Source organism: Homarus americanus, unplaced genomic scaffold (assembly GCF_018991925.1).
Source record: "Homarus americanus isolate GMGI-L3 unplaced genomic scaffold, GMGI_Hamer_2.0 scaffold19318, whole genome shotgun sequence".
NCBI lineage: Eukaryota > Metazoa > Arthropoda > Malacostraca > Decapoda > Nephropidae > Homarus > Homarus americanus.
Genome location: NW_024732238.1, coordinates 3474018 through 3488330, shown reverse-complemented (window position 1 = coordinate 3488330; position 14313 = coordinate 3474018). Strand labels below are relative to the sequence as shown.

The 14313-nt window shown below is 33.6% G+C and overlaps 1 protein-coding gene across 6 annotated transcripts; it reads right to left on the bottom strand.

Annotated features, from left to right (window-relative positions):
• Nucleotides 1-3130: 3130 nt before the first annotated feature.
• Nucleotides 3131-13920, bottom strand: LOC121868323 (ankyrin repeat and SOCS box protein 13-like). 6 transcript variants are annotated; one of them, XM_042368804.1, is made up of 8 exons: nt 13839-13916; nt 12569-12760; nt 9640-9821; nt 8257-8262; nt 5768-5918; nt 5191-5331; nt 4060-4183; nt 3131-3594 (listed from the first exon to the last, which is right to left on the bottom strand). In XM_042368804.1, the coding sequence occupies exons 2-8, from the start codon at nt 12579-12581 to the stop codon at nt 3402-3404; spliced, it is 810 nt and encodes a 269-aa protein (XP_042224738.1). In that variant the 5' UTR covers nt 12582-12760; nt 13839-13916; the 3' UTR covers nt 3131-3401. The 6 variants fall into 6 exon arrangements, with proteins under 6 accessions (XP_042224738.1, XP_042224737.1, XP_042224739.1 ...); XM_042368803.1 differs by having other exon boundaries at nt 13640-13914; XM_042368805.1 differs by having other exon boundaries at nt 12697-12760; nt 13640-13914.
• Between the last annotated feature and the right edge of the window lie 393 nt (nt 13921-14313).

Below are 14313 nucleotides of genomic sequence, written 5' to 3'. Positions count from 1 at the left end.
GAGGAGTGAAGAGATTAATTAAGTGCAGAACTGAAATGTAAAAAAAAATTATACAGGTATACATGTTAAGTTCTTGAAGCATAACAAGGAACTAGTGAAATATTGAAGTAACATATAAAATTGCAAATCCTAAAGAAACAAGTTTACTAAAGTAACTGATGGATGTTTTTGTAGTTCAAATGAATGAAGGAAAAATATTAAAAATAATATACTGTAGTAACTATAAACAAAAAGATCACTGGATATTGGAGTAAAGTAGTCACTTAACTCATTCATTAATTGCTTCTTTGTATCATGAAAGTTCTGATATAAACGTTTCCAGTTCTGAAAAGTTTTGTCTCTTCCTTTTTTTACCTCTGCTCATCCAACCCTGCTGTATCAAAATTAAACCAGTACTGTACTTCAAAATTTTCTATTGGAATATACTAGGCAGTTTCGAAGTCCAACAACATCAAATTACAATATTTTATTTTAAGATCATGTACTGTACTCCTTATACCTAACTTGCTTCCTTGAACTTGCTAGCTGCTAGCACCTGTGTCATTACAGCTGTAGCAAAGTTGAATTCAGTTTGACTTGACATCTGTTGATACCTATGTCTAATCCTTCAACGAAACCTTTTCCCTCTTATTTGCTTAGGAACATTAAGCAATGCCATGCCTCCCTGTGTCTATAACATCTACTTAATTTCTATCTACATTCCCTCCCAACTTTCTAACAAATTATTTCCCATTCATATATTGTAACTGTCATTCATCTTAATGTTATCAAATAGAATGGCACTGTCAGTACCTTCTCCTTCCAAGATTTACATTTATCTAGCCTCTGAAACTTCTCCCAGTATTTTCTAAAAAAAAAAATAAATAAATAAATAAAAAATAAAATAAAATAAAATAATTATAATACAGTAATTACACTTCCATGAATAAACAGGACATAAAATATATCTGAAGACGCTTATTCTTAATGTTTAAAATTAATGACACTTACAAAACTGATATAAATATAAGAATAGAACAAATGTTTTGGAAAATACACATGAAATCATACAAAAGAATTATGAGAATGTGAAGTCAGCCAGGTAAAGCGATTCATTCCTGTATTGAAAGACTGAATTAAGAAGCATTTCATCCAGCAATGAATTAGTGAATGCAAGTACAGTACTCGTATGATTATCCATGAATCCTTCAACTGTAAACTGAGTTAACCATGATTTACTACTGTGATCATGACACTAAACTAACAATAATATGCTGAGGAGTTAACATTGATGGCTAACCTCTCACTAACCAGGGGAAGAGTTACAATATTTAGGAATAGATGACCTTAACACCTTGTGCTGAGGACAAACTACTGAATTATTAACATACTGTACAGCAAAAGGATAATAATGCATGAGGTGGTCGGTGAGGTCAGTTTGTGGTGGGGGCAGCAGCTGTCCTAACTCACCTGAGAGATAAATTGAGGTACAGTGTACTTTTGATTTAACAAAATCTAATACAGTATAACAAACTCTAAATTTAACAAAATCCAATATAAAAAACTCGATTTAGCGGAAGGAATTTTTTCCATTATTTTTCACTCGATTTAGTGAACTGGTTTGCTAAATAGAGATTAATTCCGTTCATATGCTCACACCTACGGAAACACCTCAGACACATGATATGTACTGTACATAGAAACATTATTCATGGCTTACCTTAAACTAATGGGTGTCTGTGTTTGTTTTCAATTTTTCTATAATTTCCCCCCAAAAATTCCAATCGATAGCTGCACTCTTTTGACTTTTTCCCCTGCACCACTTCCTTTCTGAGACTTCTGAGAGACTATCGGCACGTCTAAGCACAGTAGTTAGTTGACCAAGATAGAGACCGAGAGGTAGCAGTGAATAACGCACACAGTGGCGGCAGGACACAGACTGAGCAGATATAAACAAACTAGTTCACTAAATCGAGGAAAAATAACGGAAATTTAATTTACTGGAAATTTTGATTTAACGGAAAGGGGTGGCTGGAATTAGTTTGTTAAATCGAGAAAATACTGTATTTGTAAAATTAGGATACATCCGATCATGTACTGCCTCTCAATCCAAGATATTAAGTGAATACTGCCTGTACTATTATGGGGATAACTAAATACTGTATACAGCAACAATCCCCCATTATACTCCAAATATTTTTGAGGATTAGTATTATATGTCTTAAACTTTAACAAATCAAACTTTTTCAATGTTTACTATTGCAGGAAATGGGGGTTCACATTCCTGAAGATCAAAAATGGGTACCAATAAACAAATATAATATAGTATAGTATAGTATATGAATTTTCTAACAAAATAAATGCACTTCAGGTTTGAAAACACCTGTTAATAAACCTAGCTAATGTACTCTACAGCATATATGACATGATTATGGTTAACACAGTGGTGTGGTGTGCTCCAGAAGTTGATTGGTTGTGAGGCAGTGGTGTTGGCCTTGTGGGGATGAGGAGGTGGTCAACTTCTCAGTGTACCCAATACATTTCTTTTTCTTTTAAATTGCTTTGTCCTTTTATTACTTAAACAGTTTGTCAATAAATAGACCTTTAAACACTTAATTAAATCACATTTTTCTTCATTAAGTTTAATAGCAAACTAACAAATAATATGGCTGGCTTCTAGAGGGAAGTAGAGTTTGGCACACACCACAACACTCCCTGTCTAAAATGTTCTTATTTATACAACTGAATCATGAAAATTTTATGAGTTAAGGTTACGTACTACTTTATGTACTCAAGTTCTGAGCAGGTTTACTTAAAAAATAAATTTAAAACATAATTTCATATGAACCAACTATCATGATCACAAACAGACTGAGTTGGGAAGGAACATATGCTTCTTTTGCCTCACAGTATGGGTCACAGTACTGAGGGTCCAGCTGTATATTTCTGACCACAGCTTGAAAATTAATGTAGAAAAATGGCAATAAAGCTCCATTGATGCTGGATTTCAAAGTTAATAATCACACACACACACACATATATATATATATATATATATATATATATATATATATATATATATATATATATATATATATATATATATATATATATATATATATATATATATATATATATATATATATATATATAATTATAAATACATATTGTGAATGAGGTACAATGTAGATTCACTTGTTTCACTGGACAGGATTTCACTCCTCTGCTTATGATGCCTGTTCTTTTGTTCAAACCTTCCTTGATAGAGGATGGGTTATTTTGAAATTCAAATGTGCCATGAGAAGTTCCAATTGGTAAAATTTCACCTCGAATTCCATTTGACACACAACTAACATATCAACCTTTTTATCTTTCTTTTATTTTGTTTTTTACTTTTTTTACTGAAACCATAGTTGCAAGAGTTACTGCAAGAATCCAATCAGAATTCGAGGTGCTTCTAATTTATTGATCAATTGAAGTCTACTTGGACCAAGATAGGAACGGATGGCAAGACGACAACATTGGGTTAAAGGACGTGGATCTCTTTCGTGGGCAGCCAGAAGATTTACCAACGCTGAAGAACGCCATGCTAAGTCTCGTGCAGTCCGCCCCAAGCTGTAGGGATGAAACTATGGTAAGTTCATCTGTGATTATGCTCTATATACTGCATGTGTAAAAATCTTCTGTACAATACTGTATGTGCATGTACAGTTGTAAACAAAAGTATTGTTACCTCTTCTGCTGGGCTCTTGAATCTGAAATATTCAACGTATTCAATGTCTACTGCTTCAGGTTCACGAGTCTGAATCTTGGGGTTCGTGGAGTAGCAGAAAAGGTGACAAGACTTTAGTTCATGACTGTACATATGCATGCCTGTGTGTATGAGTTTATGCATGCCTGAGTGGATACATGTGTTATTGTGTTCAATTATCTATCACAGCAAATTTAAACTTAACAGTTGCTATATTCCATGATACTTCTGTGTGGAAATAAAAATAATTTAAAGTGCTATATTTTTCATTCCAATTACACAGGAAGATACTGAAGTATGTAAGTGAATTCACATTTATCACAGCTTACTTGTCCTTCAAGTAGACGTTAGCACCATAAGCTAACAATAACTGAGCAGCTTCTTCACTCTTGCTGTACATGCATATGATATGGAGTGGAGTTGTGTGATTTTTTATGGCATTGACACTGGCACCTAAAAGAATAAACATATTACATATGACTCCTGGATATTAAAGATATAATAAATACGTAGTAATTTATAGTGACGTCATTCATACTTTACACCATCAGTGTGTGCATCGCCCAACATTAATAAAAGAAACGTGGAACAAAACATTAAGGAGAGAATGAGAGCCCACAATCGAATAGTGGACCATAGATTCAAAATCTTCATGCTCAGGAGTACCTTTACTGAGATTTTGAACAAAATCTAATTTTGGGCTGAAACGGTAAGTCTAATACCTTAAGAATATTTTGTACCGAGGTGATGAATGGCATATATATATATATATATAAGAAATTCCAATGTAATACACAATGAACTAATTAAAGTAATAATTAATTACCATACAACAGTTTATGTTCCATGTCGAACACACACGCTACCTTTTTCACACCTTTACAATATTATTTCCCTTTACTAATTAAAGACACATAAAATATCAACATTAAATGTTATTACTAAATAAAATTGTGAATTATCAGCGACCTTCTTTCTCAACACCTTCTCACACTCCTTGTCCTCCACCTCAAGCTTCATTTGCTACAATAAAAGTAAGTGCAGTGTAAAAGTATACTGGTAACTTTAATATTTATTTGGAAGGGATTTTTCAGCAAAATGATGATTGAAAGAACATGGGGAGGGGGGGGGGGAAGGTTATGGATAAGTCGGACAGCATCGAGCCCCATAGGGTCCGACTATATTATATAACAGAAGTCAAATTAGATTTCGAAAATGGAGAAACACTGCATTTACCACCAGAGTATTATTCTGTACTGTACAGTAATTTCTTTATAAAAATCTGGCAGACCAGAATAAGGTCAAACAAAACACTATCAGTGGGGCATATATAATCAAATGGAGAATTACGTTTATAAAAATACATTTTATATTTCTCTTGCAACAATTTTCTCAAATGGTGCTGACAACTAGCATACTAAAAACAGCACAAACTGAAAGAAGCTGTCATGTAACATTACCAGATTTAAGGAGGTATCTGATGCAGGCTATGGAAGGAGACTGCATGGAACAAGTAGCATGTAGTGGCGTTCCATAATGAAGGTCATTCACATTCAGTTTTGCACCAGCAATAATGAGGACAGAAACAATGTCAGTGTGACCTGAAAAAAAATCAAATACTGCACATACAATATATTCAAATGAGCAATTCCTTTCACTTCAGGACATATCCTCAAAAAATATCAATAGTTAACCAAAGCCATTTGTTTTAACTCATAGAAAACCCCCAAAATATTGAAGACTAAATTTAAGCATTGTATGAATTCCATTTTGTTAATGATCTGTTATGTACACACTTCAAAAAATTAAAAGCAGTCTGCTATATACATTCTGAAGAACTCTATTCAACATATGCCAACACCTATGCCACTTACAGTACTGTACATGACAAAGTATCAAAAGGAAGTGCTAATTTGTTGTCTGGTTCATCTTTCTTTATAGATTCTTTCATGTTCAACTTTAAGAAAAAGTTTAATTAATCACTTTTGTTCAGAACAAGTGAAGTCATGTAATAACATATGGTACTGTACAGTATACCTCTTAGAGCTGCTTCATGTAGGGGTGTTGACAGGAGAAGAGGTGGATTGACAATAGCACCGCGCCTCAGTAGCATATTGACACACTCTACACTACCACTAGCACATGCATCACACAGCGGAGTGCTGTTATCAATACTCTGAGCATTAATCTGAAGAAAAAAAAATTATGTTAGATAATACAATACCATACTTTAAAAGCTATATCTTACTGCTAAATGGTAGCAACAAATGGAATATAGTAAACTGTACTTAATCAAACAAAACAGTACACAAATAAATTAATATTAAATATCTGTACATATAAAGCTGTTTCATTCTTGTGTCAATAATCTATTAGTACAGTGTACTCTGTACAGATATACTGTATTCAGGAAATGAGTTGCTTAAAAAAGATGCTGATCTTTTATTTTTCACTCAATCACAATACTGTAGTCTGATACATTTTGTTCAGTCAAACAATGACAAAAATAAGATTCTACTATAAACTGGCGATGATTAAAAGAAAACTTCCCTTTAAAATAAATTACCAGTTTACTTGTACCATATCATTACTCTACCCCTGACAGAGTAAACAGTTTGTTGCATGGCGGAATGATCTTAAAATCCCATTCTATATTCCATACCACTCTAGGTGGTTCACATTATGCACCAGATTAGTTTATTGGGTTAGAACTAAAAGTTTACCAAGAAATAGCAGCTGGGACTCAAGTGATTAGTTTTTCTTTCTCAGTGAAGCCAGAACCCTTCAAAAACTCACAGAAGCAGGAGGTTACCATTAGTAAAAAGCAATTACAAACACGGTATAAATTATAAAAAAAAAAAAAAAAGCAAATGAATGTGCAGTGTATTTCTCATTGTCAAACTGAAGCTTATACATAATGGACTTTTAATTTGCAAACAAACAAATATTAAGAAGAGAAAACATACTAGAAAGCATCAAGAAAATTAAGAAAGTTTCACTGTACTGTATCATGACTGTGAACAGGTATGAAAAAGCACTTTAGTGTGTGCTGGTGTTACAAGCAGTGTTAGTGTCTGTTAATATTAATCCAGATAAATATCAGGGTTTCCAATCTTTAAAGTTAAATAAAACTTATTTTATTGTAATTTAGCATTCAAATTTAGTTGAATCCATGACATGAATTTGTAGTACTATACAGGATAATAACTTCTGGGTTATACATGAGGACATGCCTTAAAACAACACACCTGTAACATAATATTGCTGATTAGGAATAAATAAAGGTTAATAAGTACTGTACAGGGAAGGCACTACTACCAATAGCTTTATATACAATACTATTCATAGACCTAACTTATCCACCATTTACAGTAATTTAAATCAATTTCTAAAACCTGCTGACTGATATATAAAAAAGCAGACTCAAGATGTCACAACAGAGTGGTTGAAAATATGCTGAAGGAATAATGGTATTAATGTGTTCTTTAAAGCTGTTGTCAATTATTTTCTTTTACCGACTTTCAAAAACCTGGTAGAGTAGTCTACTTATGTGTGCCTGTGGATTTTCAGTTCTCCTAATGAATATTCTTCATTTGTAAATAATTATCACTTCATTCTGAAAGCTAAAATTTTTCTAAATTGTACTGTATCATTTTTCTGTATTGTTCAAACTTGTTCCATCATCCTAGATCTTTTCAATACTTGTACCTAAGTTTGATTTACAGTATACAGCTCTACTTTTCCTATCACATTTACATTTTTCACAGAAGTTTAATTCATATTACAGTACTGTACCTTCATTGTTAACCTAATCAACATATTCCAGTTTTACCAATGGCAGTTTTTTTTATTTCATAATTTCCCTTTGACCATGTTTATGAACTTCATCACCTGTTTCTTTTTCTTGCATTATTTCTCTCTTGTTTGACTTCTTCTCAACAACAATTATTAGCATCCGATCAGTGTGCATACCTTTATTACATCTGTAACTCTTTTCTTTACTATACAGGACAGTACAGAGTTTTCCACAAAAAATTTTAATAAAAATAATGCTGAACGGTACTTTATAATATCTTCAGTGATATCCAATGACTCCCTTTCCGACTCACCACATTCATTTGGTTAGTAAATTTCTTATGATATTCTTTTGTTAAACATAAATATCAAAAACTTTTGACATCAACTCGGTTTTAATATTACAATACATTACCTACAGCAACAGTTCTGGATACAATATAAGATAATTTACATGAATTCAAGTACATAAACATTTAAAATATTGGTACAGTAATGTAAAGGCACCCTGTCCTGTACTGTGTACAATTTTTTTAAACTTTACCAACAACAGGGTAACAGATATATGATCTATATTGTTATAATATATAGTACAGGGTATATACAAAACACTTACAGTTACTGTTGTGTGAAAGGAATTTTAGATACTAATGCAGGATTGATTTGGATGAACCACAAACATTCACACAATACCTCTGATGATTTCAGGATGAAGTGGTTAATGCACTTACTGCAAGCTGAAGAAAACAAAACATTATAAAATGCATTACAGTACATGCCTGTGATCATAACATCATCTTTATTCTTGGCCGAGATCATGTACTCAGTATAAGTGAGAACATCTGACCCATTGATCAAGCTCTGCCCATTTTGGGGTTTCTTAGCAACCATCATAGGTCGCACACGTTACCTGGCAGCTGGTCACTAAGGGAGTTATATCACCACAATGATGGAACATGAAGCATATCATGGTTCAAAACGTCCCAAAGTGGTTAATATGGTAAATGATATTCTGTACTGTACTGTATTTCAATCATGATAAATGGACAGCAGAGATGCCCTGGAAACTCAGGGTCAGTCCTCTCCAAACCCACCAACTGTTCAAGAATTTCCCAGAGAGTGTCGGAAGGCTCAAGTATTGTGATACATTTTTTCCAAAACTGGGAAGATAATTTTGTCGTTCGCTGTCCATTGTATTAAAAAAAAAAGTTGAATAGTACACCATTGTGGTAGTGTACAATAATTCATTTAGTGACCAGCATGCAATCAACTTCAGTGACAGATGTTGAAAATACCATATGTGGGTTGGGCTTAGTTCATTGTTCAATTATTTAAGACTTTAATCTGAATAAATTGTGCACCAAATGTATCTGGACAAAAAATACAACATAGTCTAGTCACTATGTCCAACAGTACAGTTTATTGTATGTTGACATACTTCACAGAACTGTATCCACCTGAACTAATGCAGTTGACTTCCTTTACAAAATAATGTCATCTGTGTGGCACAAGACGGCTAAGGATATATCCATCACCAGTGAATTTATCTACATTTTAATAACTTGTATACTCTTATACCATATCTTGTTTTTGGTTTTCACTTAAAAAAATTCCTCTGACAAAGTATTGCATATATACTAATTATCAAAAAAAGTACTTCTATGTATTCTCATTTTGTATCTACCACACTGTTTATATCAGTGAACTGCCAAATATTTATATAGAGTTAATTCTATTTAAACAGTTTGTATGGAAATATATTCATACCTGTAATACTGATTACCCAAAACTCAGCAAATGTATTTATCTAAGGCATATTTGATAATAGTTGTTTGGACACGACTAAAAGATGGGTAACACAGGCTCCTTTAGTAGAATGGGATTTTACATAAGAAACGAATAAGTGTTTCTTATAAAAGGTATTGCTAGCTGGCTCAACATCCAAGAAGTGAGGATGATTCTATTAACCATCTACTACAATATTGTTTTGTACAAGGTGACATTATATTGGTTGCCTATCTAGCAGCAGCTCTGTAATGCACTTTAACTTAATTGATTTAACTACTGAGATCATAAACTGAGTTCAACTGAACTACATAATGAGCTTTACTCACCCATGCTCCCTTCTGCAGGAGGAAATCTGTAATCTCGACATCCCCTGTAAGACAGGCCATGTGAAGTGGTGTGACACGATCAAAATGTTGCTCATTTATGTCATGTCCTTCAGCTACTAAGTTCTGAACCTCCTTGAAATTTCGTGATGCAACTGCATTGTGTAAGGGAAACATCTGGATCCCTGCAAATATATGGAGTCACTGATGATAAAACATTTATTTAACGATGAACTCTCAAGACGGTTAAAGACACTATACTGTACATATTACAACTACGTATATACAGTACTGTAGTGTATTACATACAAAATGAGTAATATATTATCAGTAAGGCTTTATATTCTTGTAAAGGTTACAAATCCATAAAACATTCACCAACAGCACTATGTAAGACCATAACATTCTTCAAAAAGGTAAATGTCACATTTTCAATACTGTACTGTAAAGTAATAAGAACAGAGAATTAATAAAAAAATAAAAATAATTGATGATACATATCATTCTCTTCAGAGTTTACTAATACAACTAGTATTCTTCATGAAGAACATTATACATTACTGTACTGTATAAGACAAAGGTTCATCACAATAAAACAAATGATCATGAAAACGATTACTCCGTATACCTGTACGTGCTGAAAAATTTATTTGACATTCAACTTACAAACTATCAGGGATATAAACAAACTTGTCCATGTACTGTATTGCTGATAAAATTCGTACTATATTATACTACAATATAAGCTGTAATATCTCGGTCAGCTGGAATCCCCATTAGCCGGAACTCTCCAATACCTGAATTAAAATTGGCTCTTGACTTTTTCTGGGAAACTTTCTCCATTCTTGGTCTGTGAACGAGTTTTCGAGGAGGCAATAATGAGTAATTCTGGAAAATTCTGATAAATTTTCCCAATACCCCGAAGAATTCCAAGGATGTGCGATTTTTCCGGGTTTGAAAGAGCTGTTTCATTACCCAGAAATCTCTCGTCTCCGGAAGAGCTCTGCACCAATTATTACGGCTAATGGGGATATCACTGTACTGCTAAAGGCTGAAGAGTAATATGCTTTATGTATTTATTATCAGGATACAGCTGTACAGTACTGTACTGTATATCCTTACTTTTTTAATTTTTACAAAATGTTCGGTATTTTCATGAGTAAAGCCGGACTTATTGACTTTAGGACAAGTCTCGGAAACGTAAGTCGTTAATAAGTAGGAGAGCCCCTGTACTACTGATAATTATGTTGTTTGTAAAGAAACATTGCCTGGTTCCTGATATTCTTTACTTCTTAACAAGGACTTTATTGCAGCACTGGATCATCTATCATGATCTTACTGGGTTTCATAATAGCTTATCCTTTTTGCCATTTATCAAATTACAGTTCAGAAAACACTGAACTGCAGCATATTGTAAAGGTTACTTATGCAAGATAATCTTCTAATCTATATAGAGTACTGTACACAAATTTCTGCATTGTACAGTAATATTTAAAACCGTACAGCCTATATGTACTGTAGTATGTATATACAGTACAGCACACTGTACTGTATACATAATTTTATTTTAAAGAACTCGCAGTACATACCAGTATTTTCTGTAGTTACAGACAAACTGTTTAGAAACAAACTGAAATACATCCTCAGATCTTGGCAAGTAACCAAGTATGTACAGTACTATTCAATACTTTATTACTGTACTTGTACGTACTTTATGCTATGCCAATTGCGATAAAAACAAACACAGCAATGCAAACTATTATAGTGAGGTGCATCCTGACTATAATGGGTATGTGCCTTATTATAAAAAAACAAACAAAAAAACGAGAAGCATCTAATGTGAGCTTCAGCAAATGAGAGAGTACAGTACAGTACAGTACAGTATATAATTTCCCTTTGAAAGTTTCCCCGAGGAACAAATCACCTAAGCACTGCAAGTACCAAAACTTAGAGTTCCTGGAACATTGGCAAACATGCAGTACAATGCAGAAAACACTTCAATGTGAATTTCTGTCATGAACAATGAAGGGAGATATAAATAAATTTTAAGGCATACATAGCAAAGAATAGTTCTTCTGTTTACAGAACAGAGAAACAAATTTTAAATGTTCATTACAGTTTTGACCATTTGGCCACTGGTTTATAAAACTGCATGTGTGTTTTTTAATCCATCTAAAAGTTTGGCAAAGAATCAATTTCATTGTTGTTTATCCAAGAACCTCCCCTCCATTCTCCTTTCAAAGATAATTTTCATTACTGTATGTCTTATCATAAGACAGATTGGGCAAAGCAAAACTTGGTGTTTTTTCATGTCTGAAAGAGACAGTTTGAATAATGTATAAAAATACTTTTAACATATTGTACATTCACTCCTGTAATGGAGAATATAAAGTGACAAAATCTGGCCAGAAACTATATCAGTGCAGACTTCATTTTTTTTTTCAGCAAATCAGTCAATATTGGCATTCATAAAGCTGAATGATGCAAACTCATAAGAAGATTTACCAAACAAGGAACTTTGTGGGGTCTTCCGTGTGTGGAAATCACAACCTTCTCATTAAATTTTTGAGTCGGAACTAGATGGAAAACTGTACTAGTATGTAGGGAAGAGGTATGGGGACCCTTCATCACCAGAGGTACAAGGGAAACAAACGTAATGATTACAAATTTATGAGGCCAGAAAATTTCCATACTTTTACTAAATGGAAACTAACAGTGTGTGTACTGCTTGTACACAAACACTGTAAACTCTAAAATATATGTTCAAACAAATTAGAAAATAGAAGCCTCAGCTTCAAAAATAACCGTAATTAACAATGAGAAGGCTGTATTGTGTGTCATAATCATGCTACAAGTGAAGAACCTTTATCAAGGATTTCAAAGTAATCAAAAGACAAAATGTAGCAAGCTCAGCTTTTTTGTTGAATATTACCTTCACTTTCCATGGCAATCAAAGTTTTCACTGCACTCAGTTGATCAGCACACAGCACTACTGAGAAGTGATGTTGCAGTTTAAAGGTCTATATGTTGGTTTAAATATACCACAATTGAAATGGTTACCTGACACTTGTTCATTTAGAACTTCCAGTGGCTGTCAAAGAGCCTTCACCGACAGTTACCAGGGCTGATGAAAATAGAAAAATACCAATGTATACCGCACTTTATAACACTGAAATGAAAGTTTAAATATAAAATGTCAGTTTTGAGCTTGATGCTGTTCAGATGAAATGTTACAAAAATCTAAATCTAAAAGACTTAGTAATAAATTAATTTCCAATAATTAGAGATGAGAATATTAAACAAAATATATCAAAACCCAGCAACAAAAATGATGAAAATAATAAACAGTATCACATAAAGACACAATATCTGTTCTTCAATGTTGGTATGAAACAGTTTTTTGGTATGAGTGTGTGTTTGTGTGGAAAGATGTTTATTGTAAGTCTTTGAGCCTCAATATCTCACTGTTTTGACAACTTTGAACTTAAACAGGTACATTACAATAATTCAGGTGTGTTGGGGGAACTGCATCTCCTAATACAACGGAACTACTGTACTCGTTTAAATTTCAGGGGTTATAATTATCATGACAGTGATATCTATGCCCACAAAAACACTTGAAATGACATCTTTATGCAATTCCACAAACACTTTCCCGTAAACAATATTCTGCTATCTTTGAAACCCTGATGTGACCAAATTATTCTGCTTTTCTCAACATGAACACACTCCAACGAACTGTAAATTGACCACAGGGAATCCTCTGGTGTGTTAGTTGTCTCTAAGTTATTTTCTTTTCGTAATGCAGTAAGTCACAGTTAGTACATACATAAATTTAGAAGAAAAATAAATAAACAGAATTAGAAGACAATATTGTCGTGAAATTTTAAAATGAAATGTACGTTAATAAGTAACAAATAAAATAACAATTCCGAAGTAAATAACTTCATATCTGTTTGTGTAACTATGGATAAAATAACAAATGTGGAATACAGAATCTCACATCTACTTGTATAAAGCGAATCAAGAACTGGACCAGCTGCCATACTGCATTCACGTGGACACTGAGGGTGAGACGTAAAACACTCGAGAGCTACAGTATTAGTGTCCTCCCCTCCACCAGCCAGCTGTGATCTGAACCAGGCTAGTTTTAGACAGTCCACGAATTACTAGTGTCTTAAAACACCCTACGAGTGACACACATTGGATGTTCTACTACAGAGATAAACGGTCATGAAGGCCAATGGATCACAGTCCCTGTTGTGTTGACGCAATACCAGCTGATGTTTGTTTACAGGTGTAGTGAGGTGCGTGGCCAACAGATGGCGCCCACCGACCATAACAGACGACAGCCATATTAGTGATAAAGAAAGACTCATCCTGTACTTTTCCTTCGTCTTGGTGCGGTTACTGTCCCATTTGGGATATGGGACAATCTAGCAGTGCCTTCTGTCAGTCAGGTAAGTGTGAGTAATAAGATTCGTGATCAATATGTCTAAATTAATGCAGATGAGTTCACCTGCCAAATGACTTGCAACTGGTTGACGTGTGGCCAACTTTTGGTTGTTTGATGTTCATTAGATTACACCTGCAAATCCACGATCTACCTACTTAACGTAACAGTTTTGGACACGAATATGAAATTAGTAATAATGCTATGGAAGGTTCATCTTTGGT

Excerpts from the sequence above, each read along its gene's own strand:
- LOC121868323 (XM_042368801.1), bottom strand. The coding sequence starts at position 13,682 with ATGGCAGCTGGTCCAGTTCTTGATTCGCTTTATACAAGTAGAT. Across the intron at positions 4,184-5,190 it reads CAGATACCTCCTTAAATCTG|GTGCCAGTGTCAATGCCATA; the intron begins GTAATGTTACAT and ends TTATTCTTTTAG. Across the intron at positions 3,595-4,059 it reads AACGTCTACTTGAAGGACAA|CTTGGGGCGGACTGCACGAG; the intron begins GTAAGCTGTGAT and ends TCATCCCTACAG.